Source organism: Gavia stellata, chromosome 6 (assembly GCF_030936135.1).
Source record: "Gavia stellata isolate bGavSte3 chromosome 6, bGavSte3.hap2, whole genome shotgun sequence".
NCBI classification, from domain to species: domain Eukaryota; kingdom Metazoa; phylum Chordata; class Aves; order Gaviiformes; family Gaviidae; genus Gavia; species Gavia stellata.
In genome coordinates, this window is record NC_082599.1 from 26155592 (window position 1) to 26183405 (window position 27814).

General features: G+C 37.5%; 1 protein-coding gene across 1 annotated transcript; it reads right to left on the reverse strand.

Annotated features, from left to right (window-relative positions):
- Positions 1-5625: 5625 nt before the first annotated feature.
- KRIT1 (KRIT1 ankyrin repeat containing) lies at positions 5626-27756 on the reverse strand. Its single transcript, XM_059818323.1, has 17 exons — positions 27682-27756; positions 26663-26784; positions 26116-26275; positions 24609-24701; positions 23574-23703; positions 21213-21456; positions 20801-20916; positions 19310-19453; positions 18063-18219; positions 17671-17778; positions 15856-16012; positions 13378-13529; positions 12565-12731; positions 10322-10409; positions 8362-8568; positions 7935-8051; positions 5626-7377 (listed from the first exon to the last, which is right to left on the reverse strand). The coding sequence occupies exons 2-17, from the start codon at positions 26762-26764 to the stop codon at positions 7309-7311; spliced, it is 2211 nt and encodes a 736-aa protein (XP_059674306.1). The 5' UTR covers positions 26765-26784; positions 27682-27756; the 3' UTR covers positions 5626-7308.
- Between the last annotated feature and the right edge of the window lie 58 nt (positions 27757-27814).

Below are 27814 nucleotides of genomic sequence, written 5' to 3' on the forward strand. Positions count from 1 at the left end.
ACTAAAAACTGGAAAGCTTTCTCAGTTGTTTGCTTCATCACCCTCTTGTGATGTATTAGTACTCTTCGGGGGTATAGTTAAATGCTTACATTTTACTAATGGACTGAAAGCCTTATTAAATTAATAGAGTTGGGGAGCTGGCCGATAATCATTATTATTTGCAATTAAGCGGACCACATACTCCAGTTCCCCTCTGCTGTCTGGAATTTCCTTTAATGCACTGTGAGATATGTCCAGGTCCCTGAAGCAAACCAGTTTAGATAGCTCCTCTGGAATTTTAGTTAACTGAGAAAGAAATAAAACCATTTACTTAGATACAACTCCTTCTCCTCTGTACTCGGCGCTGGTGAGGCCGCACCTCGAATACTGTGTTCAGTTTTGGGCCCCTCACTACAAGAAAGACATTGAGGTGCTGGAGCGTGTCCAGAGAAGGGCGACGAAGCTGGTGAGGGGTCTGGAACACAAGTCTTATGAGGAGCGGCTGAGGGAGCTGCGGTTGTTTAGCCTGGAGAAGAGGCGGCTGAGGGGAGACCTTATCGCTCTCTACAACTACCTGAAGGGGGGTTGCAGAGAGGTGGGTGCTGGTCTCTTCTCCCAAGTGACTAGTGACAGGACTAGAGGAAATGGCCTCAAGTTGCGCCAGGGGAGGTTCAGGCTAGATATTAGGAAAAAGTTCTTTACTGAGAGAGTAGTGAAACATTGGAATAGGCTGCCCAGGGAGGTGGTAGAGTCACCCTCCCTGGAGGTATTCAAGGAGCGTGTGGATGTGGCATTGTGGGATGTAGCTTGATGGACATGGTGCTGTGTGGTGTTGGGTGGGTTGGTTTTTGGTGTGTTGTGCCTTGTTGTTGTTGTGTGGTGGTTGGCTTGCGTGGGTTGTTTGTGGGGGTTTTTTTTGGTTTTTTGTTGGTTCCCCCCCCCCCCCCCCCCCCCCCAGGTTGGACTTGATGATCTTACAGGTCTTTTCCAACCGTAGTGATTCTGTGATTCTGTGATTCTGTGAAAAAAGTTTAAAAGGGAACTCCTGCAGGCAAAATAACATTCTGTAACTTACTTCCAACAATAAAAGCTTCTGACCATCAATTCTAGTGGAAGCTAACTTGGTATTTTCCAATAAAAATATGGATGCTGAGCGCAGAAATTTGCAGGGAAGCTTTTTAGACATGATAATAGAAAAGCAATAAAAAACATGCAGTAGAACAATGCCTCCACAGCTGGAGCTTTAGGAGAAGTTCTTTTGGTCGTTGTTATCATTAATGAAAAATTCTACCCTCTCAGAAAACTCTAATTTTATTTTCTGCTTTCCTCAGCCACAAGGAAATGAAATGTGTTTTTCTTCTTTTTCATTCTGTTCTTACTTTGGTCTTTTCTAATTATTGTTTTCCTTCTTGGAACTTCAACTGTTCTCTAATTATGGAAACTAAGGCTACAGCTCTCTGAGAAATGGATGTAAGATCACATACCTTTTGCTCCTGGGTCTCAAGAAAGCCAGCCCTTGGAAAAGATCATAACCACATTTGAAATCATATAAAGAAGTATGATCCTTTTCTGACATCAGGTATGAAATACTGATTTTGCAAATTCTTGTGAAAAAAGGGAGATTTAAATGCCTAACTCATCAGGAGATTGTTTTGCCTTGTTCCTTAGTATTTAAAAAAAAAATAAAATAAAAAAAAATTAAACTTTGTATTTTAGAAATGTGAAGCAATTTTCTCTGCTGTAAGAAATCGAGGATCCAATATAGTTTTTCTTGTTTGAACCAGTGAAAGTTTAATGACCAACTAATTTTAATAAGTATGACAGGAGTTAGAAGGATTTGTTCATTTCACAGAGAGGAATCTTGGAGGCAGGCTCATCTACCAAATTCCAGCTTGTCATTTTGTCTCTTGATATCCATTGGGATGTAAAATACCTACATTCCTAATAGTACTAGAAAAACAAAAAAATCGATGATCTATTTCAGATCAATCTGATTATCAAAATATCACCTCAAGATACACCTCAACAACACTATAAAAGTAAGGTTCATGTCTAGTATTTCTAATTAAAAGTGCATCCTAATAGATTTTTGTCCAGTTCTGATATTAAAAATAGGTAAATACGTACACGTGTTTGCCTCTCTAGAAACTATTTTTCTGTTCTTTGTTTACTCTAGGTGTAGTCAAACACAGGAGCTTTTACATCTGTTAGGAGGAAGTCTATTAATAATAATTTTGCAGGACAACAATCTGTGCAACGCAAGTTTTTCTTACGTAAAGGAAACGTTCTCTTACCTTCAACCCATTCATTCGACACACTATCAATGTCTCCAGCAAAGAAAGATGACATATTTCAGAAGGAAAAGATGCAAACTGGTTGTTTGATACATTTAGGTCCTTGCTCACTTCTTGATTGCTAATCTGTAAAGGAATACTCTTCATCTGATTATTTGAAATGTCAAGTGTTTTTAAACACTTTAAAGAACACAGTTCTTCAGGAAATTAGTCAAACTTGCTATGGTATAACAGCAGCACCTGGAGAGCCTTCATCTTGGACACCACTGCTGGCATGCTCTTGATTTCATTCTCACTTAGATGCAAGTAAACTAGTTTTGTAAGGCTACACAAGCAGGCAGAAAATGAAGACAGTTTATTTTTGTTGAATTCTAGGTGCTCCAAATCTTTAATATCAGAAATTCCAGGTATTATTTCTGAAATAGAGTTGCCACTAAGATTTAAGGGTTTAAGATCAAATAGTGCACACAATGCATTTGGAAACTGAGAAAGCTTATTATTGCTGAGGTCAGCTTTGGTTATCCATATACAATTTTTTAATTCAACAGGAATATATGTTAACGTATTTCCAGAAAACTCTGTTTTGGAGAGGTCTTTTAAATGTGATATTTGTTCATCCCGTGAGTCCAGTCGGTTTCTACTTAAAGAAAAACTCCTTTAAATGTTTAAGTCTGTGAATATTAGCAGGAAGCTGGGTTACTTGATTGTTATGTATAATGAGATGTTTCAACATGGTACAGTTGCAAATATTATCTGTAACACTTTTGAATAAATTTTTTGCAAGGTTCAGAAACCTAAGGTCTTGTAAATTCTCCACTTTATTGGAAAGAAACTCCAATTTGTTATCATCAACTCTGAGTTCTTTTAGTTTTGTCAACCAGAAAGCCTCACAGGCAAAAATATAAGATTATTGTTACTAATTGAAAATTCTTTTAGTTTCTTAAGCTCTTTAATATCCTTTGGTAAACTCTGAATCAAGTTCTCACATATGCTGAGTTTTACTAGATGAGGAAAGTAGCAGAGAACCCTTGAGAATATTGAGATTTGATTGGAAGCAATGTTGAGTACCTTCAAATTTTTCATGTCAGCTATGGTATCTGGCAAAGTTTTTAGCTTGTTGCCTGCAAGTTCTAAAGTTGCAAGTCTTTCCAATGCAAAAGGAAATTCATTGCTGTTGTAGTGATTGAGTTCTTCAATATTTACAGGTTTTGACAGTTCTTTAGGGAGACAAGATAACTGGTTGCGACTGACATTCAGTACTGTCAGTTTATGAAGTAAGGGTATTTCTGGTGGCAACAGTGTCAGTCTATTTCTTTCAAGTAACAGGATTTCCAGATTAGTTAGATTACCTATATTTGAGTGTAATATTTTTATTGTATTGTGTAAGAGCAAATATTTTAAATTTGGGGTTTCAAAAGCAAGCAGAGGCATACTCCCTAGTCCTTTAGCATTTAGTCTAAGTATGAAATTCTCATCTTTTTCTTCAGGCAACATACATGTTGATCCATTTTCACGACTTTCAGGCTTCGTTGCTGATGGTAATACGTCTGTCCTGGCATCTGCACTGATAGCTTCTGAAGGGATTTGCTTTAGTTCTCCAGTATCCTTTTCAGCTGATGTAAGTAGTGTGTGTTTTTTCACATCTGTTTCAGAGACACCTTGAGGCATTGTGGCAGCTGAGAATTCACATTCATACCTTTTTTCAGGTAAATCACTTCAAGGTACTGGGTGGTCTTTTCCTCTCCCCTTACAGGAAGATTTATACCATCTTACTTTACAAGTCTTCAAACATGAGTCCCTCAAACAGGCCTGCATTTTTTCCTAGTTCCTTTAATACAGGCTGATGGAGTAAAGTTGTACAAAATGAAAAGCTTTAAGGTCAAGTGGAACCTTTGCAAACCATGTACATCGTTTTTGTTGAGGCTGTACCTGCATTTTTTCAGTCACAGCCTATTTTCTGAAGCATATCTAGCTGTGAGCTACCAGCGGTAGGGAAACCCCTGCATTTCTAGAGTAACTTTTCCCTGTCACCCAAGCGGCAGCAGGAGGACGTCTGGGCTGCGTGAGGGGTTTCCCTCAGGACCACGGCCTCCCTCTCGGACAAGCCGCTGCCTTTCCCGTGCCGCTGGCAGAAGCACCCCCTGAACTCAAGCAGCTCCCGGCAGGGGGGAAAGGAGGCTGGCACCCCATCTCGGCACCCACCTCAGCCGCCGCCACACCAAGCCCGGGCGCTGGCGACGCGGCGCGGCGCCGCCGCCGCTCCCCTCAGGGCGTCGGCCGGTTGCCGCGGCAACCAACGGCGCCTCCTCCGCCGGCGCCGCGGCGCGGCAGGAGGGCGGGGTGGTGCGGGGACCGGGGCGCTGAGGGAGGCTGGGCCGCCGCTCGTCGCCCCGCCCCGGGCGCGGCCTCAGGGCGCGAAGCGGGAGCTCGAGCCGAAATCGAGTCTGCAGGCGGAAGGCTGGCGAGCCATCTGCGGGCGGCTTGAGTTGTGCCGCGATTGGGCCTGTCGGTCAACCTCAAAGGATGCGGGTTCGCTTCACCACGGCAAAAGGCACCCGGTACTAGATGGGTCCGCTCCTGGCTCGTAGCAAGGCCTGCACTTAGAGGTGAACAAGCCTCAGGTCAGCACGCTAGCCTGACGATTAATTATTGCGCTTGATAAAATTGTGCCCGTCTTTCAAAGTTTTCAGTTACTCTTTTGCCTCACTGTGCCTGGCTGGAGCATTCTACTCTCAAATCTTTGCTTCATGAGCTACACAGGTACTTACTTTTTAAAAAAGGACGTGTTAGATAAGCTATAGGAGTTGAGCCGAGTATCTCCTGCTTACAAAGGCATCATTTTCAGACTTGCCCTTCTTGCAGCTCGTTTTCATTTTTTTTTGTTTGGTACAGATATGAGGATAGTTACTAGTGGTCTGTCTCTACAGTGTTAGATTTCGCTCTGTTCCCATTTTACATTTCCCCACTTGTAGAGGAAAAGATTGTACTTGCCCACCTTCTCACAGCAGCACAGTTCAAACTCCTACGTACCCAGGTGCCAGAAGCCTGCTAAGACTGCGTAACCGGGCTTTCACTACTTCACGACTCCACTAACACGCAACCTCTGCAAACTTCTGGTTTGCCATGACTAACAGTTTCCAGTTCTCCTGATGAATTTCTGAGTGGTTTCCAAGGTGCACTACCTTAATTTGTAGTCATCGTGGGACCCTCCCTATAATCCTCTCTGATGATCTTCCTTCATACCTTGCAAAGGTAAGCCTGTTACAAAATACTGCTCTTTGGTAATAACACCTGCTTGGTAAGACATTTGATGGCACTTTCATGCTGGCTGCAGTAATAAAAACAACAAACGTGACTTGCTGCAAACTATTTATTAGGAAGTAATAAATAAGAATTTAGCAGAAAGAACTATACAGCAATAAGACATACTAATGCTATTGTTAAATATGCAAATGACACACATTTTAACATTTTCCTTCTCGTTTACTAACAAGGTGCTACATAGAGAAGTGTATTTCTGATACCAGTGCCAAGTGATAGCAAGGACACACTATGAAGGACCTGACTGTTGCCTTATTTACCTTAAATAAAATGTAACAATCCATGAAGATTTACTGTTATTTATGCCAGTGAAGTTTAAGTAGAAAAGTATAGCTTGCTGGGAAGATTACAAAATATAAGAGTCTCCTGCTCACTTTTTTTTAACTGCTTACTACTTTAATTTCTTAAACTGCACTTACTAGTGGTAAGGAATAAGTAAAGTTACTACACAAGAGCACAGTTCCTAACATTCATTTTAACTTTTATTTGAAAACTTAGAGGCAAGTGCTATTTTTTTTTTTTTAAAACCTTCTTACAAAATATTGCACACTTTGAGCATGCAGTTTACAAGGAAGAAATAGTCAAGTGCACTTAAAACCCTGAAAAACAATCAGAAGTTTTAAAGATTCGTGTTATGGATACTATTTTAAAGTACAACGATATGTTTCGGATTGCATAGGGTCCCACCTTACACTTGGGACCCAACTTATTGAGACCCAATCCTGACTCTGCAAAGAGCAGGCATAATGTTTACAACATGTATCTGAGTTTCTTGCATTATAAATCTTCATTCTTGCATCCTGCACTGCTTGTAGCCTCAAGAAAATGAAGTAATGAGTAGGCAAATTACTTTAACAGAAATAACTTAGTACCTCTTATATGAGTTTTCATTACTACAGATGTGTTGCAGTCCAGGGTAAGATTTATCAAACTTTCTGAAGTCCTCTGAGTAAGATTCATCTGTAAGTCTGCATCTCGCCCTCCTCCATATACACATTTTAGATTGCACAGCAAAAGTAAAAATCCATTTTTTTAAAAAACAAGCATGCTAAACATTTAATATGGCTTTTGAATGTTTTAAAGTATTTCCCTTTTGACATCCTTATGCAGTATTTTAGAATAAATAGGAATACAAACTATGAGAAAGTTAAGAGTAAAAATAAAGCCAGCTATAACATTTGTCAGAAACCAAATAAAAACCAAGAGTTTATCAAAAGTAGTTGCTCAAATGTCTAACTAGTCTTTTAAGCATACTTATCAACAGTATCTTAAAAATAAAGTGTGTTTACAAAATACTGTAACATGTACAACCTCCTTCATGTTCCACAGGATGACACGAAAGGTAAATAGGTTAATTAAGACTTGATTAATGGCACTGGTAGTCCCATACTCTTCTGGGAACAAAAGCCTTACTTGATTCATGCTCATCCAACTCAGTAAACCATTTACATTTCATTAGCTTTATTGGTTAAGCTCAAGCCCTACAACAGCTTATATATGAAACACAAAAATATTTATAAAAATAAGATATGTTGTATAGTTTTTTTTTTTTAAAAAATAAACCATGCAGCTTCTGTACAAAGTTAAAAAACTATACAAATTTGACTTTTTATCATGTAAAATTCATGTACATGGAAGTCTTCTGTTATGATGAGAAATAAGTTGGTTTTTGCTTAGCCATAAGTTGCTGTTTTGTAACTATTTTTCATTTCCGTCATTCATTTCTTTCACTTGGCATTAACTGGCCATTTAATTTCATCAGAAGTTTTACAACGAGACCTGCCTATATAAAGGTATACAATTAAATTCTATCAGCATTTCAGAACTATGACATATTACCACTGATGCAGATTACAGGTAAAACAAGCATTTTCCATTAGACATCCACAAACACTATCAGAAGTTGCTGGCAGCAATTGCAGTGAAGTTGCTTTGTAACACTGCCTTCAGGGATCCTCAGTTTTATCCAATCTCAAAATCCACTAGTTTTGATAACAAAGTTACCAGCTCTAACTCTGTGATTCTCATCATGTTTGGACTTACCCTCAGGGTCTGAGGGATTGGGCACATGCAACAAACAGTTTCAATTAAAAAAATAGTTTACCCTAATGATTACAGATGCATTTCATGTATTTTGAACCCTAAAGGCTTCACATGCTAGGAAAACAAAAGCAAACATTCTGCAATACTAAAAAGAAAAATTTAAGATAATTTTTGTAGGGGCTTGGCTTGGGCTTCTTTTATACTGTACAAGGGTGGTCAGTCTCAAGAGAGAAGAGGCATGTATCCAGTTTAGGGAAAAATAATTGAATGCAAAGGATGAAAAATGACAATGCTTACCTGTTTTGTATGCACAATAAAGCTCATTTTGTTTTCCAGACTGTGGATTTGAAAACACGTATCTCCATCTCCCAACTGCCACATAAAGCAACCATACTTTAGGCTGAGGAGTAAAGCCTACAATGAAATGTAGGAAAATGTCACTCAGAAAATATTCTCCATACTTACAAACTGAACTTTCTTTCGTACACTTAGGCAGGATTCTGACTTAGAACAGTATGTTCCACAATCTAGTTCTGGTTATAAAGTAGTCAAGTGGAAAAATACAAGGCTTTCTATTAGTAGCACCTTATAAAGATCTTAAAATCTTGGAAATCTTCAGTCAAGTTTAACCAAACAGTCGGATGTGAAATGACTACTAGCACAAAGAATTTAAGAGAACAGAATGAAGCTTAACAGGTATCATTGGCAGTTCACTTAAGCTGACCTTCGTTTCCATGTTGAGGAGGTGCAGCCCTTTTACATTTACTCCTACATACACTTTGATGACTTTATGGCTACTTGAACTTGCTTTGGTGAATATCTGTCCTGTGAAAAAAGCTGCTCCGTAAGTAGGAATTTCCCAGCAATTCTGCAAGAACATGCGCTGAAGGTGATGCATCTCTTTACTTACACCTTCACTGGTGCTGAGATTCTAGAAATAAAGGAACAATGGCAATCAACAAGTCTTCCCAAATAGTTGTGGTTATTTGAAGAAAAAACACTATTTAGTGGAATTCCCACTAAATTAGTATTCCCAAAGTGCTTTCCCAGCAACCGTCTTACTACATCTAAATTAAACCCTAGAGCCACAGAAAGGCTCAAATGCCAAAAGAGACTGAGGCAGAAAGGAGATACCTGCACAAGCCTCAGAAATCTGAGCCACAGACACCTAACCTCTGCAGGGCCCCACAATTTTGCCGCACTCTGAAGTATATCAGACTCATCAGGGATAAGCAGCTACCACCCATCTGACACTAAATGCATCACAATCCTTAAAACTAAGCATTCTTCCTCCTTTAAGGGGTCCAATCCAGTGAGGCATGGTAAGATGAGCAAGTATCTCCCCCCCAAAACCATGCATTTTTTTCTTTTCTAAGCAAAAGAGAGGTGCAGTTTTCCCTTTTTTAGTGGAGCTCTCATTCAGAATGAGACAGGCTTCTGTTTCTTCCTCTTCAGTAGAGTGAAACAGTCACAACAAAGGATCGCTAGAGTACTCTTGCCTTAAAATGGACTGATGTAAAGTACCCTAACAAACAAAAAACTTGGCTCAGCCACACCCGACATGAGAAGGCACAGGCATGAGAGAGAACACAAGTCTTCAACAGTCAGAGCGCCATGACTGTGGGTGTGATGGATGGGACCAACCTCTTTGGATCCACACCCTGCATTACAGCTTATCTAAATTCTACACAGCTATTTTTAAGATGTAAAATATATTAATAACTTTGGAACAAAAGATTGCAACTCCTTTTCCCTTACCCCATACCCCACACCCCAAAATAATGGCCTAAGAGCAAAAGTCAAGAAAGCTATGCTCATTCTTATATATTATCTGATACAAGAAAGAGTAGAGACTACTCTGCTATGCCCTCTGCTATACCATAGTCTTAGAAAGACCACCATCATCCCCTCCTTCATCTGTATTACAAAGAACAGGCACAATCTGCTGGTTTCTGACAAAAAAGGTGTAGGCACCAGAAGAAAGTTTATGATTGAGTAACCTCATCTCAAAAGAGGGGCAAGGCCTAGACACATTCCCTGGGCTCCTCTGCAGTGTTTCCTGTCAGCTACCTTTAGTGACGCATGTTAGCCAGTACAGTTCTCTGACACACCTCACTTCTCCCGCAATTTTTTTTACGAAGTTCACAAATTTAACCTTCAGGTGCCTCTGACCCCGTTTGGAATCCATAGGCCTTCAGTTAGGTGTCTTCAGTTAGTTAGATGTCTTCAGTTAGTTGTTAGTACAGAAACAGCCCAAGTCCAGCTCAATTAACTGCTCTAGTCAAAGGAGTTGGCATGTGTTCGCACGTATGCGTCAGCAGCACTATCAGATCCCTAACATACAAGTTACACTGGTAAAAAGGACTTTGTGGATCTATTGCTACAAGCAGATGTGAAAATATAAGTCAGAGTAGATTTTTTTTTTTTTTACATGTATGCCTGAATTGGCAGTATGCCCAATAACACAGTTAACACTGAAGATAAATGAACAGATGACAATTATATGTACTTCTAGCAAACAGATCAACTGTAACTGTACAAGAAAAACAGCATTCCAACAACCCATCCCAAAAATTCAGTGCACATTTCTAGCTTTATATACACCAGTATTTTTGTTCATTAACTGACAACCAGTCAAAACATGTTTAAGACAGGATTTTCTACTATTTGATTATTTATCTCACCTTGTATTCATGAAGTATCCTGTTTGTCCAATGAGGAGCTTTACTTTTTAGTTTAGTAATTGGTACTATAGATTTAAGATTTTCTTCACTAAGAGAAAAACAAAGCAGAAAAAAGTTTTTCTTCACTAAACAAAGTAAGGAGAAAGAACAATGTCTGCCAGTTTCTATCTTCAAGTCACATATTGAGCTAGACAGTCAGCTCCTACTCCATGTTGCCTCATCAGGTGAGAAGCATTCCTGAAACATAAGCCAAGGCTTCCTAAGGTATAGTATAATTCTCAGTTAATGGAGAGCCAGCTTTGTGTTATGCACTTTGTGTCATGCATCGTGGACATGGCACGGAGAGAAAATGCTAGCAGAACACATGACTCTTACTTGATTACAGACCAGTTTGGAAGCCAAAATGATATACGAACAGTCATTTAATCCAGAATATTACATACTCAGAAAAGATAACAGCTTATAGGTGCTCTTCCTTTCACTGTTGTATTCAGCACCACCAAGGACTTGGCCCGTTAATTTCCACATGAAAGTTAGACACTACATGATACGAAAGTGAAATTATTTATATAAAGTGGCTTTAAAAAACCCATAACCAAACAACAAACAGTAAATGGAAGCCTTTGCTAGTTTGTTTTTATGGACAATTAATCTAGGTTGCATCACTAGATTTTTATTAATTAATTTTAGTAATTAATTTAGTAATTTTTAAACTGTATTTATCAGTAACCACACATATGGTCTACCAATCAAAAACCCTGCACAGGACAATGCATCTAGATCTTTAAGATCAAGGATACCCTCATACAAACAACAGCCTGGATATAATTTTTAAATGACCAGTCTTTTGATAAACATTTATGTCTACTACAAAAAAGTTCTGAATATAAATCTTTTAATCTATCTGAAGAAGAACAGATATTTTCCAACATCTTTCTTTGAATATGGATGGAAAGCATGCCCAAATGCCCACAAGGCTCTTCTATCTGGCCCAAACTATCTTTTCAAGTAGTCCTGTCTACAGAGTCAAACAATTCCATTGAGCAGGATCAACTCAGAGCCATATTGCTTATCTGGCCCTGTGTGGAAAGGAACACCACCCCGCAGCTGCTGGGATTCAGCAGGGGTAGTTTCATATTAATCCCAGTTGCATTTAAATGCACAATCCTGCAGGTGTGGGCAGTCCCACTCAAAACCACTTCTCCTTATGCTCAACCTACCAACTGTGCAACTGCAGGAACAAGGCGGGTCAACAGCTGAACCTACTGAACAGCCCACCCAAAAGTTTTCCAGCTCATTCATTTTGCTTACTCTGTAATGGTACAGTCTCTACACCTAACAGAAGGAAGAGAAAGGAACAAACAAGTGCAGTCAGTACAGCCAGCCCTTTCAGAGGCAGCCCACGCTTACATCAGCATAACTGTAGCAGAAAAGGCACCCTGATTTACTCATGGTAGAGGATACAACCAAAAAAAAACCAAGCCAAAACAGCTCAGTTGATGCTGTGAATGAGAGGAGATGAGAAGTATAGCAGTATTCCAGAATAGCACAGCTGCTGTTACATGAATGAACTGAGGTGGAGATGGTAGGGGGTGGACTGAAGGTGTACACAGTAGAGAACTGGAATCCTGATGTGCTCAGATACTGCTGTAGAAATGTATGTGGGAGGAAAAAGCCGTATCCCAGAACAGCTCAGCTACTGTTGTGCTGGCAAGCAGAGAGAAGGGGAGAGAAAAGCACCATCTGGCAGAGCCCTACTGGTGCTATGTTTCTGACCAATTTAGTATAGCAGTTCACATACAAATGAGAGAACAGAAATAATATCTCTGCAATGGTCTGTCCTCTTCAAAGAGGGAGGAAAGCCAATCCCAGAAGTTGATCTAACCGGACATAGTAAGAGGTTTCTTCAGCATTGTCCAAAGTCTCAGTCCTGTCAAAACCCTTCATTCACATGAATACTGTTACCCATTTTGGTATTACTGTATATCAGTGTAGACTTACAGAATACAGAACCTCCATCCCTCTGCCTGGGACTGCAATAATTAAGATAAATATTTTTTTCAGACCCCATGTCCACCTTCTATTAATGCTTAAAGGGTTATGTGATTACTCTGAACTAGAGCTCAGTGATGGAGAAAAATAATATATATATCATACCTGAAATTTGAGAGTTCCATAGTAAGTGCTATCTAAAAATACTTAATCCAAAACCATAATTTTAAGTTTTAAACACACATACTTACTTTAGAAAGCCCTGTTTATGTTTCTTGCTCTCATAATTTCCATAGACTATTTGTAGAAGCAGACTTGCCAGTGTGATCAGCTTGGCATCAGGTGATGTATAGAAACCTTTCAGTAAATTATATCTGGCTTCATCAAAAAGGATAAGAATAGCCAATGGATCCTCAATCTGTTAAAAAGATGTAAATAATATGATTTCTTTGTAAAAGAAAATGATCTTAGAAACTATAAATACAATTTCTCACCGATTCGAAAACAAAAGACAAAGGTGTGATCCTGACTGAAGTATACATTTTAGTAATGCTTTGTAATAGAAAAAAATACATATTTTCATTGACTTAATTCAAGACTTCACTGATCTAACACATTTGCAAATTAAAGGTGACTAGCATACCGTGCCCAATCAAAATGTTCACAGAAATACTGACATTTATGCTTTTCCCCCCCATGAATCCATTTTGAATAATATGTTTGAATAATCCCATTGAAATTGACCAATTAAATATCTGAAAAATCACAGCACAAGGAAGAGGAAGAAAATTGAACAGGTTGTTTTTAGCTGTATGACAGACAGATAGAGACTGAGGCACACAGACTTACGATAAACGAAACAGTTGGGAAGGTGAGAAATGAGAGAGAGAGAGAGAGGGAGAGAGGGAAGAACCTGAAGACTGAAACTATTACAGAAGAGGAGGAGGAGAGGTCTGGTTTAAGTAAGTTTGGAAATTACTACAGTCATTAAACACACTGAGTGTTGATGGTCAAAGTGTTCTGACTCTGACCATGATTTCATGCTACCACTGCCAAGAGCAGACCTTTTTTTCTATTTCCAGTGGAAGTCTCACATCTCTTCTCAGGAAAAGCTGTGAAGTTTCCCTTTGAGGATCCAAGTTTGTCAGTTCAGTGAATATTTCAGGCCAATCTCGAATATGCTGCAAAGGCTTGTGGTATGGCTTCAGTTGGAGGCCTGAAAAATAACAGGTTTTTTTTTATAAATAAACAAACAATAACCCAGCGCACGCACACACACACACATATGATTAAATGCTGCACCAAAACCAGAGTATCTGAAACTGAGGACTCATTAACAAACATTTTTCCCTATGTTTTCTAAACTGCTATATAAAAAAAGTTTTGAAAATATGGATTTATTGACAAAACTCTCAGCATCAATTAATTAAATGCACTAGTGATGAACCTTTGTTATTTTCAGCCTCTCAAGAGTGAAGTACTTAAAAATTTAATGGAATACCAAGACGGACCTTAAAAACTCAGTAATAAAACATTAGAGACTGTTGTCTCAATTATTATGGGAGAAATACAAAGTCCAATAATCTTACTTTTGACAAAAAAACCCCAGATATAGTTTATCTTATAAATATATTTGCCATTTTTGGATACATATAAACCATAAACTTTTCAGAACATTCTTTTTTTTAATCTGTAAAATGTCTTGACTCTTAACAGGCTACAGTCATTCAATGTTTCATGTTCTCCTGTATATATGAGAGCTGAGAAATCAATACAGAGCTTTCGACTACAGTCCTACTATGTACTAGAGTCCATAGCTTCAGTTACGCTCATTCACTTACCCTGCCTGTCCTTGTGATTATTGCTTGGCTGTTTTCTAATAGTGAGGAACTAGAAGGCTGTATCTGCCTCATCCTCCCTGCTCTGGCTTTTACACTGTGACATTTCACATTATATGAAAAACTTCAAAGGACATGTTACAGTGCAGCATCTTTTCACTGAGAACAATCTGTTCACTCAACTTATCCACCTTACATTCAAACACAGAAGAACATTATCCATCCTACAAACAAGAAAACTATGGTCTTTACAGTTGTACACAAACTGCAAGAAATACATTTTATAATGAAACTTGTCCAGTAGTTGCTTGAAGCTGTAAATCAGAAGCTGACTCATTTTCAAGCTTAGGCTAAATATCTAGAGAATTACTTGTTTTTAAACAAATGATGTATCAGTGAGCTCCTCCCCTCAAATGCAAGGGTAATACTTCAATCATTTGAGTAAAACATGACACACATATTTAGAAAAGGCACAAGCAGCAAGACTTCAACGGTCAAACACTTCATTTTCTTCCAGACATTAACTTCTATGTTTAACTGAGGGTTACAGCAGTCACGTGGCATACAGCAAAGTAAAAAGGCAAATGGCATGACACTGGGAGAGAAAAAAAGAATGAAGAAAATATTTCCTGCAATATTTATAGATTTAAAAAAAAAAGTAACAATGCCACTGTAGTGGAAGATCAACAACAGTAAATAAAATTTTAAATGCAAGACTTCTGTGTTAATGGTACTGTCAACACAGTGTCCTACCAGACCTGAACTGTGCTTTGTAAATGCATTATAATGTGTCCCATAGCTATCTGCTTGCAGCAGTACTGTTTACCACATTTTCTGACAAAACACAGTCACAATCATTGACTCTTCTGTGGTTCTATTTATCTTTTACCACAGACCTCAAACTACAAGTATAATATACTTTTTATTTAGATCAGAAATACCAAAAAACACAACAAATGTAATAATGTAATAATGATGATTTGCATGAGAATTCCCTCCCACCAAACATATCTGAAAACTTGTTTATCAAAAATCGTTTTGGTGCAAAACACATGAAATTCATTTAATTAAAGGACCTAGTGAAAAAACATTAATCAGCTTTACTTTAATTACTAGTTTTAAATAGATTAAACACTGGTAAAAACAACTACATGCATCCAATTTCAGACACTCTGGGAAGAAAAATACACTAAAATCAAGGCAAGTTAGCAGTAAGGACTATGACAGCAAAGGTGCCCTATAACAGAAAGGCAATCTGGACTAGCCTCATCTTCCTAGATGAAATACATTCTAGATGCCACAGTGACACAGGGTCAGACCTATTGGGGGTACCCAAAATGATGGCTAAAATGGTGAAGCTCTCTATAGCTCTGAAAGTAGTTTGGAGACATCAGGCTGTAAAAGGCGGGAGTTGATCTACTTGGAGGAAAGCTCAAGCAGAGGAAATAGAAAAATTGGTTTCACTCCCTATGCAAAAGATATAAAGAATGAGACCTACAGGGATTACAGAGTCTCTAGCAGGGGCAAAGTGTATTAACAGACAGTCTAGATACAAATTAACTCCTAAAGGATGGCTTTTAAAAGCTGATAGAAAGATGGTAATACAGAACTGTCAGAAAGTGTGTTTCCTATTTTCCTAAAGGCAAGCACAAATAAAAAAACTATGATAAACTCTCAAGTATAACAATCTTCCTTGTTACTTACTGAGGTTCTCGGAACAGATCCAGATAGTGAAGTACTGCTGAGTTTCTTGAGACAAGCGCATCCCCTCCATTATTTGTTGTACAGTAGTGTTGTTTCCATGTTTCAACTCAACAGAGCGATATGACCCATCCATACGATAAATTCGTGCCTTTTCATACTACATAAAAATTTAAACATATTAAACAAAGAATTTGTTAAAATCCTTTCTGCTGGTGCTTCTGAAGAGGAAGGCAATTTTACCATAATTCAGCAACATCCATACTGTTGAGAAAAAGAACACCGTACAACTCCTGAATATTTACTATTTATCAAAACTGCTTGATTCATGACCTATGCAAGTTCTTATACTGTGCTTTTTACCACAATAACTCCAAGAAAGATCTTACTGATATTTTGAGAACTTCACTTCTGCTGAACTCAAAGGCAAGCAGGCATTTAAAAGTCCCCTGAAGGATTTGGGCTCAACTGCATATCCATATCCTGAAATGTCCACCTCACTATTACTGGCAGGTTATGAATTATTCCCCTCATTAGTCTATACCAAAAAGACTGTTTTTTCAGAGGGAAGCACCACCCTTTACACAGATCACAGTACAGTAAGAATACAATCTCACTAAGATCTTTTAGCACTTCTATAATATCACTACTAATAAATAATTTTTCCCCTTCAGAACCCCCATAACTTTCACTGAATTGCATGTGGGCCCAGAGTATGCCTCTGGACACATGAAGGACGTACTTAAACGTAAATCAGGTGCTTAAAGCATATACACACAAATCAGTGAAACTTCTTGTTTTCATCTCTCTAACAGGTTAAATGTTTCAGCTGCTTGAATAAAAAAGTTGCAGGAATTTGTTATTTCCCTTCTTCAAATCTACTTGTCAAGAACTGAGTTCCTAAAAACTTCTGGAAAAAAAGATGAATGCCTTGGAAAATGACAACTGACTGAAAATGAGGCTGAAACGGAAAACATCAGTCTATTTTTGCTGCAGTAGTCATTGTGACTCCTACTGCAGTAATTTCTATCGTAATTTTTATTTTAATGTGTTAATTCAATAGTAATAAGTGACAACATAGTATCACCTATTACACTGTGAAATCTACTTAAAATGTGTGCGTTAGTCTTTTAGAGTCATTAGACACACATCTGCCATTTGATCAACTGCATAGTAAGATCCCTAAAATAAAGGAGGTCAATTCCTTCAATAATTATTTCGGAAGATTCATTCATATTAAGTGAAATGAAGATAATTTAAAACATCTTGGAAAACTGACAGGTTTACCGCCACCTACCTACAGAGATACAAGTTGCAGCTGAAGTCAAAGAAAAGAAACAAGTGATTTTATACCATTTGGCTAGTTTTAAATCTACTTCAGGATGAGAGGAGTCACATCGTAAATTTCGTTTACTATCCTGGCTAGATCTCCACTGACTACCAAAGAAGCCTAAGCTGACTGACTGATGTAAAGCCTATTCTGTAGAAGCCTACATTTAGCCAGCTGAATGCTCCTGTTTATCAACATATGACAATGCATAAAGAAAGCTAATGGTTGTATGATGAAAAGTAGACATAAAATCGGTAGCTCACGTGATGCTCCTACAAATAAATGAAAACATCACGTTTAAAGTCTTACATCTATTTCTTGAGCAACAGACAAAAACATTTAAAAAGACAAAATGTAAGTTTGTCAATATTTAACAATTTCAGTATACTGCACATTTCCAATAACAGCTATAAATGAGCCCAGCTATTCTACAAGTTTATGTGTAAATTAAATATAATCTTTAAACTATTTAGAAAATAAACTCATACAGGTTTATTTATGGCTTCCTTCAGCAGTTTTGCAGTTTCTTCCCACTCATTTTGTTTGTTCTCTTCACAGACATTCAGTGGAGATCTTCCTTGTTGATCAGTGATGTGCTACAAACATAAACAGAAACACTGATTATACATTGCTTTCACTGGAAACAGGTAAAAATTTATATATTTCTTGAGATAATTAAAATCCTTGATCCTAGGGTTTAAACATTTAATTGATATACAATGAGAAAAGTAGAGGTAATGAAAAATATCTAACCATTTTTTGGTAATCTCTCAACAGGATTATTGTGTTTACAGATTGTGATCTGGACACAAAACATTTCACATACACAAGTTAGAAACTGTTGCTAACACTGCTATTTCTATACACAAACAGAACTTACTCTGTCAATTTCTGGATGATTTAGTAGAATTTGTACTATTTCAGCATGCCCACCTCCAGCAGCAAAATGAAGAGGAGAGCTAAGCTGGCCGTTCAAAAGATTTGGATTGCATTTCCCTTTCTCCAAGAGCATTCGAGTGGCTTCAACTTTTCCATACCTGCAGACAGGTTTAAAGCAGAACAGACACAGCAAATGTAAAATAAAATCTTTTTTCATATAGTCCTAAGTATGGAAAAGTGTATTTCCATGCTCAAGAGTTTTTAGCTTTGAAATGGCACCAAAGACAGTAGAACATTAATAAGCTTGTAGAAATTAGCATCAGTTCTGCATTTCTTTGGTAACCATTGGTCTAGTAAACATTTACTGGATTCATTATAGACACAATGAACCTTGCTTTAAACTAGCTAAGTTTGGGTAGTTGTAGTAATTCAGCCACGGCAAAACAGAGCTCAGCCTTGCCTGAAAAAAAATAATAATCTGTATGAGAATCACAGTTAAGCTTCTGTTTGTCGTGCAGATGGATCCTGAGGACTCGTAAGCCTCATGCAGACAACTGGTAAATCTTGTGTATACTGTTTCTGCAAACTTTCTGAAAAACACTAAAAATCAAATAAGGGGGTTTTTTTATAACAAAGTTTGACTTTCATGTTATTCATATCATCAGACACTACTATAAATACAGAAGACTAACTTGCATAAAGACAAAACAAAAGCATTTTTAAAACAACTGAGGAAAACTCTTAAGCACTTACAGATTAAATCATCACAGAGTTATAGGCAGACAAGTTGACATCTGTAGATCACCTAGTCCAGCTTCCTGCTCAAGGCTTGATCATCACCAACACGCACTCAGCTCAGCTATTGCTGTGCTGTAAGACTGCTCACAGCCTTTAACCAACAAAGACTGTAAAAGTTACCACACTAAACTAGACCCAGTGTCTCCAACAGGAATTAGAACAGATGCTTCAGGACAGATATAAGAGGCAATAGGTAAGTGTTTGATGATATGATCTCCACACCTGGTCTCCTCTGAAACCATTCAGATTGAAATTATATCAAAACCTGAAGCAACCTTTCTCTTGAGAAGGTTAACACTAACATATATTAGGGTCAAAGTGTAAGAAGTCTGCATTTTGTTTGATTTCTCGTTTTTGAGTCTGTATGATAAATTACATAAATGATTAGCACTAATGAATCATGATAGCAAGAACACATTTGATTGACAAAACTATATTCATCAGACTCACCAGCATGCATAATGGATAGGTGCCCAGTGGTCACTATCTAATTGATTAACAGAAAACTTTTTATCCAGAAGGTGGCTTAGTAAATCAGAGTCACCTTCACAAGCACTGCGGTGAAGAGGGAAATCATCTACCCACTGGTGTTCCCTATGAATTAAAAAGGGTAACAGGAGAACAACAGAGTTCAGAAATATTTCAATAGTTGAGAACATCAACTTTTTAAAAATTACTAACTTAGTACTAACTGTAGATCTACATGAAGAATATAAATGAAGCTCATGCAGCTAAAATGTGCCAGTATTCATACAATTAGTATTTTATTCATGCAGTAGTCAAGCCACAGCTGTATTACTATACTAAGAAATCACAGAATCATAGAATGGTTTGGGTTGGAAGGGACCTTAAAGATTATCTAGTTCCAACCCCCCTGCCATGGGCAGGGACACCTTCCACTAGACCAGGTTGCTCAAAGCCCAGTCCAACCTGGCCTTGAACACCTCCAAGGTTGGGGCATCCACAGCTTCTCTGGGCAACCTGTTCCAGTGCCTCACCACCCTCAAAGTGAAGAATTTCTTCCTCATGTCTAATCTATATCTACCCTCTTTCAGCTTAAAGCCATTACCCCTTGTCCTATCACTACATGCCCTTGTAAAAAGTCCCTCTCCAGCTTTCTTGGAGGCCCCCTTCAGGTACTGGAAGGCTGCTGTGAGGTCTCCCCAGACCCTTCTCTTCTCCCGGCTGAACAGCCCCAACTCTGCCAGCCTGTCTTCATAGGAGAGGTGCTCCAGCCCTCTGATCATCTTTGTGGCCCTCCTCTGGACTTGCACCAACAGGTCCATGTCCTTCTTATGTTGGGGACCCCAGAGCTGAACACAGTACTCCAGGTGGGGTCTCACGATAGTGGAGTAGAGGGGGAGAATCACCTCCCTCGGCCTGCTGCTGGTCACGCTTCTTTTGATGCAGCCCAGGATACGGTTGGCTTTCTGGGCTGCAAGTACACCTTGCTGGGTTATGTTGAGCTTCCTGTCAACCAACACCCCCAAGTCCTTCTCCTCAGGGCTGCTCTGAATCCATTCTCCACTCAGCCTGTATTTGTGCTTGGGATTGCCCTGACCTACATGTAGGACCTTGCACTTGGCGTTGTTGAACTTCATAAGGTTCGCATGGGCCCACCTCTCAAGGTCCCTCTGAATGGCATCCCTTCCCTCCAGTGTGTCAACCACACCACACAGCTTGGTGTCGTCAGCAAACTTCCTGAGGGTGCAATTTGGGAAATGCTTCCCTAATGTTTGTAATTTAAACCTTTCTTGATCTGTTCTTTAATTGTTGTGTTTCAGTACTTAAGAGACTTCAAATAGAATTTTTTTAAAATATGTATTTACACAGTAAAGCCCTAAAGCAATAGAAATCTCATTCTGACTGAATCTACCAAGTACTACTGTAATATAACAAAACAAAAGTCGCCATTAATGAAAAAGGAATGTAACGTAATACTTGTCCTCTGTGACACTGCTCATGCTACGTTGCCACTTTTCTCTTTTAGGAATCTGAATCTTTGAATAGTCTGGGGCTCCAAGGCCGAAGTATGGATTTATTACCACTTTGTCAACCTGTGAAGACATAATTTAAACACAACTGAAAGAATATATTACTGAGATTTGGCTAAATAATCCCCCATCCAGGCCAGGTATTCTCTGGAAATCAAACTTATGATAGTAACATTTTATAATAAAAGAGAATGATGTTCAAATGTGAGGATTTGAAAAACCATTTAGCAGTAAGTGTACAATAAAGAAATCTGATTATATTAAACATAAAGCCCACGCTCATATCAAATAAATGAATGAATTGTAAAATGAAAACGTATGTATTTTTCACAAATATAAAATGAAAATATAGTTCTTACCCTATTGGTATACTGAAGGTCAGATCCAAACAAAGGATTATAGATACACATATCTGCTTTCTCCAATGCCAGCATTTTACTCTTTATTTCCAGGGCAGTATAACCCATGTGTAACGAGCTCTCAGTTTGACCAGGTTCTATAGCATAGGCAGGGTTTATTACATTCGTTTTAATTCTCTCAAGAGGAGACGGTCTGAATAAGGCTGGGATGGAGTGAGACTGGGTGTGCCGTTCATCCAACCACCTGCAGGAGAGAATGGGCAAGTAATTAACTTTCAGGTAGAAAAGGACTATTTTGGTCATGCCTGTCCATTATTCTGTTTGATTAAGGGTTGCATGTATGATAATCACACATTTTAATTAAAAAAAAAATTAATTATAATGTGCACAGCCAATTTTATAGCACTAAATTAATCCCCAAACATGACATTTTAAAATCAAATATAGTTAAGCAAATGTATTTGCTCAAACACATTTCCTGCCAATGCAAACTCTCAAAGAAGAGGAAATTATAAGCGAAGGTAAGAATAACACTGGTTACAGCCAAAACACTTAATCACACCAACATTTCACAGTTTCATTTACTTTCAGTTTATCAGTATTACTACTCTCAACATAAAAATTTTGAAACTTAAAGCAGTTTAAGTGTCAGTTGAAGTTTCATTATCTGTGCTTACTTAAGCCTTCTATCTCATGTATTTCATCAGGGAGAGGTGGGAAAAGGCAAAAAATCAGAAGGTCCTTTGACAGTTTCCAAACTGCTAAGTCTCCTTCACATAGCCTACCACCTACCTGCCTTTTCACAAAGCTGTGCTGAAGGTTATTCTCTTCTAAATACACTCCTACTGACAGCATAGAAGGGCTTTAGAGCCCTTTACTCTGAGCTAGAGGGGAAAGTCAGCACTGTACACCTGCTACATTTTTTCCTGCCACATATGCAATACAATACAGGGCTCAAGACAAGTTATTAATCTTATTTTTTTGATAAATATATTTTCACCAAATTCCTAAATTATTTTAGTGTTATGCTGAACAGGGTACATTTTAACTAAGGGTCTAAAGCTAGGTTTGTATTTAGGTTTCTGCACATACTTTCTCACAAGCTCGAAATAAACATGTACTTTGCTGGAATACAATAAATTCCACATAGTGATTTAGCCTGGAAATATAGAAGCAGAAGAAGTACACACTTTAGAAAGATAGATCCACTGACAGAGCAATTGGATCTTGTCTGTCCCAGAACCATATGTAAGCATGGCAGAACGTGGTCTGCAGTTCAATGCATATGCTTTGGACTGGATTTTTAAGTCCCAGATTCAAGCTATGCTGTGCTGCAAAAGCCATATTCCCTTCACTTATTTATGGTCCTGCTGAGAAGGAGGACTGTAAAATTGTGGTCATTGTGCTATAAAAACCCTCTTGCCTCTCTGAGGTATTTTCAGGCATTTTCTCTAACCAGTTGGTAGATAAATTAGTTACGGTAGTTTGAATCTTTGAGAAGTGTTGTTTCAGATTACGTACATGGAGAATAAGCAACATAAACTATTTTCTATTATACTTCCAAAGCTTCTCTCCCAACTGTAAGGCTCATAACACATTTTAAGCAGAGCTTAAGAGTCTGAAGGCATTCATTAAGCAGCACATAAATATAACTGGCACGATGGTATACATGGAAATATTACTACTCTACTAATAAACCCTACACACAGATAATAGCCCGTAACTTAGAATTTTTCATGTTAGCCAAGAGTTTCACCTAACTTTATTAATGCATATAAGTTCATACATAAATATGTTTGGTATTTCTTTGTTAAGGGTACATAAAAAAAGACTAAAAAACTGCTCACATATTCAATTTCCAAAGTACTATAAATCTAGCTAAACAACTAATCACCTTTCTGAAAGTTAATTCCCTACTGCAAATAAATTTGTATGGCTGGGGAAGATGCACTCCCTTTCTAAAGGGAGGTTTAATTTAAATGCAAATCTTAATGGTATACAATTAACAGGATATTTTTACTACACTCTGGCAAATACTCTTAAAGATTACAATTATGTCACTTATAGAAGATTAATCGTTAGTATTTTATACGATTTTACAAAACATTCACTGTGAGCAAGAACTTCCAAAAGGCCACTTGATTTAGATAAGCACACCATTCTTCAGTTTGCACAAGATTTTAAAAAATGTTTAGAAATCTGTTGTCAAGGTTTCAGTTTCTGATAAACATTAAGAAAATAACATGATATCATAATGATTTCCTTCTTAATTAGAAGAAAGCTATAAAAACTATGGGCTACATCTACAAATTATCTTGTTTAACTTTTATTTTAATGTATTTTTCTGATGGCATTTCTTACTTATCCAAGGCAATTAACATTCTTGCAGTAAGCGTAGCAAAATGAGTGCTGGATTCACTGCAGACTCTCATGATGTCTTGTAGACAGTAGAACACAGGGCATCCAGGACTGTATGCGTATTTCGTGTTATCTAAAAAGGAAATATACTCTGAAGACACATCGATGAGAAGAATCATCTTATCTTCCCTTCTGCATCTTTTGTAGTTACACATTCCTAACTAATTGAGAGTACCTTCTAACTTTAGACTAGAGTAACTTAATGTTTTCCAAATGATAATTGGTAGAAATTACATACAATCCTCACGTGACAATTCACAACTCAACAGGGTAGCCTTAAAAGCCTTAAAATGTTCAGTTATTATTCCATCAGCATGCTCAGCTTCATCTGATGAATTAATATTAAATGTATACTCTGGCCAGAAAAAAAGAATAGGACTCAGGACTAGAAGAGGTATTTATTGCTATTTGTAACTCCACAATGGTATTTATTTGGTAGTTTTTATCCTTAAAGCCTATCAGTAAGGCAAAAATGAAGGAGTTTCCCCAAAAGCACACAGACATTTACTTCAGGCTTTTTTAAAAAATACTTTCCTGACAAGCAATTTACTTTGCCGTCTAAAGACTTTGTGCACCATTCCTTATTCAAACAAAACTGTTTACAGACTTCAATAAGCATTCTTCTCTGAGTAAACAACACTGAACTGAATAGGATGTCTTTCTTACACGTGCATTCAGTAAATTCTATACATTAATGCATATGTTATGAAATATAATCAAGTGAACAAATACTGCTTAAAACAGAAGTGTGCTATCGTTACAGAAACAGAGGCAATACATTAAAAACAAGTTTCTTCCTTAATTTTAAGTAACTTTTTCAAGTTTTAAAGTATTCAGAGAGAGGTTTCCACCTGAATGCAACTTCTAATGTTTAAATACAGAAAAAGCCATATAGCATGTTCATAAAAATTCTTAATAAACCCTCAACTGAACTTCTGCTAAAATGGGTGCAACTTCAGAAATTATGCTCAACGTTACCTTTCACAACAGCTGGAACAATGTAAAGTGATGCTTCCTGGCCTGCCTTCTCTCCATCAAGAGGAAACTTCTTCATTAACACTACGCGCTTTCCTAGCACAGTATTAAAAAAAAACCAAAATAATCAATTAACCAACAAAACAAACAAACAAAAAAAATCTATAGTTCGCTATCTGAAAGCTTACCAGACCAATGTTCCTAATTTCTAGATAAAAAAAATTATTATTATTATTATTATGAGCTATAATCTAAAGCAAGCTAAGAAAATCTTTATTTTCTCATAGGTATTAAGAACATAAATATATATATACACATTAACGTGAAAAATCACATGAATGTACCCCTTTTTTCATAGGCAACTTTTCTATACCCCTGATTTTTTGTAGCATTCACCCCCCAAACCATCTATCTTTAAGTTAAACAAGATTCTTTTTGAAATGGGAAAGCATGGCTGCATGCTATATTCCATGTTAGGGTGAATGCTTTATTCATGTAGTTGTAGGACAGCACTTTCCATGTTATCCTCCCTTCCAACCTTACAGAATTTAGCATTTTGTTCGCTTTTCTGACCTCAGCTGCTTATTTTAGCAGTGGCCACATTAAGCTGTGCACATTAATGCTTGGGCCCTCTGTCTGAGTCAATTTAAAACTCTAAACTGTTTAAGAAACAGCTAGTTTTCGGTTTTTCTAGGCATTCCTCAATGTGTATTAATGCTATTATGTTATTTCATGTTTGCTGCTCAACTAACTTTGTTAAGTCCATACAACTCCAGTTATTGCCATCTGCAACATTTTATCATGGAAACAGCTACTCCTTCTCTAAATTGTTAGCACTGCATTGTCTTGTCCGCACTGACAACCCTCCCAGTATAACCCTACTTACAAAGCAGAGATGAGATACAGAGGAAAAAAAAAAAAAGTGCTTTAGTCGGTCTAGTTTATACCAACCTGGAAATGAAATATGCTGGCTAGAACAATTTTTGTCAGCACAAGTGTGAGGTTGTTTGCTAGACCAGCTATGCAACAACAATGAAAAAGAAAATGTACTCATCAAATTATATCTGTGATACAGTTATGCCAGAAATATTTTCATGTAACTACTGTCTACTGAACAATGCTGGCTTTAGAACAGACTTCAGAAGCGATCAATTCACTAGTTCAAGTCAAGTTTTAGCTGAAATTAAGAATAAAAAAGCTACTTCAATCTGGTTTACCAGAAGTTTAGCTATAAATCTCAATTTGAGGTGAAGAAGTAGTACAGATAGGCAAAGTTTCACTTAATAAAAATCTTTCAGTAAGCATTTTATAGAGTTGGAAGGTAAAGGGAAACAAAGGTAAATTAAAGGTTTTAGCTGTATAGTTGGCTTGGGTTTTTTTGATGAACCTCAAAACATACCTTCTTTTTTAAAACTAATTTCATGCTTTTGCACAACCTTTCCATGCGCATTTAGTTTTTAAAATATTTTTATAGAGCTATCAACAATAAATCAGATTAAAATGTTTTTACCTTTAATACCCTGATTGGCTGGTGAAATTGGTTTGGTGGCTTCTAATACATAATCCAAGATGCTCTGGGTTATTTCAGTGCCTCCCTGCAGTTTAGTTTCCAACAAAACTTTCTTTCTTTTTTTCTTTTGGCCTTCAATGGGAACTTCAAGCAACAAAATCTTTCAAACAATAATGAAACCAAAGGAGTTTAAGCACAACTGAAACACACATGGAACTTTTTTTTTTTCCCCTGGCTATTTATTGTACCACTGTAAAAGCAGTAACAAAATGCAGGAAGTATTGAATGTGGAGGAACAGGATGGCGAAGTCAGAATGACCTCCATAACAGTACGGTTAAAGAGAAAAAGACAAGGCTGCACCCTTGTATTAAGCAGCCCGCAGGGCAAAAGGCCCTGAAATGACCATAAGGATGGTAGACAGACATACATAGACATTATTTAAGCAATCTTATTGTCAGATTTTCTTTTCTGCTATATCGTTAGATATTTACTATAACTTACTATCTTAAAAAATTTTAATAAATAAAAAAATTTAAATAGTTTTACTTCGTAGGATTTAGCTCGATATTCCCGAGAATTCAGGCTAGCAGTATTTTTTGGACGAATCACAGCAACATATGCATCTCCAATGTTTTCTGGGTTTCCCATCTCTCCTCCTTATTCTATCACTGGAAAAAATGAATGAACAGGAAGTAAAGGTTCAGTTGAAAAAAAAGGGAAAAAAAAATCTAACAGCACGCTAAACTTCAGGATGCAGTAATTATATCCACTGATTCTTTACGTTATTCATTTATCGTTCTTTAGCTGGAGAAATACAAATGGGTCATAGAATTCTGCTTCCTTTTCCTGAAATGGGAAAATCCTACATCACATAGATTTAATACAAATAATCTTGTTCTCTAACCCACTTTTAAAATAAAAATAATATTTTTTTTTTCCCGCTTTGTAACTATCTTCCCCATTTTGCAAGCCAGGCAAAAGGCCAAAGAATTTTAGGACTCTGAAAAATATATGAAATTGAAACAGAAAACCATTCTAAAGTGACAAGCACTGTAATTTGTAAAATGTGCTATGACAAAGTATTGCATTTCTATGAGTTCCACAGGGATTTTAAGAAAATACCTGATTTTCCTCCCCCCCCAGGAAGTTGAACACAGTCTTGCCTACAGCCCAAGTAACAAAGCTGATAAACTATGATACGGATTCATTTACTTAGTTTTACTTCAGTGGGGCTGCAAACTGGTACATAATTCATTCAAACATAGAGCTTCTGCAAGGAATATGTCTTCAAGTTTTTGCAAAAAGTGGACAGAGGTTTTTAGATTTAAGATAAAACTTTGCTCACCTTCCTGTTTAACACAAAGTGACAATTCCTATAATAATAAAATTTTATGAAGCTAAATCACTTCACATAGCAGATTTGAGAAATGTCTAGCCATTAGCACCCTCCAGCTGATCATTTTCTTCATCTGCAAATGAACACACTTTCATTCCGTATCATCAGTAAACACATGCTTTTTGCAGATTAATCCCTCCACAAAGATTTTTAACGTTACTTTTTCTACCTTCTTCACCTCTTCTAGGAGAAACAGAGGTCTTCAGATACCCATGCCCTTAGTCCAGTATTTTTGCTAGGAGCAGATTACCTGAAAACGTATTAAAAAAAACCCCAACATAAGTAACAGCATGCATTTTCAG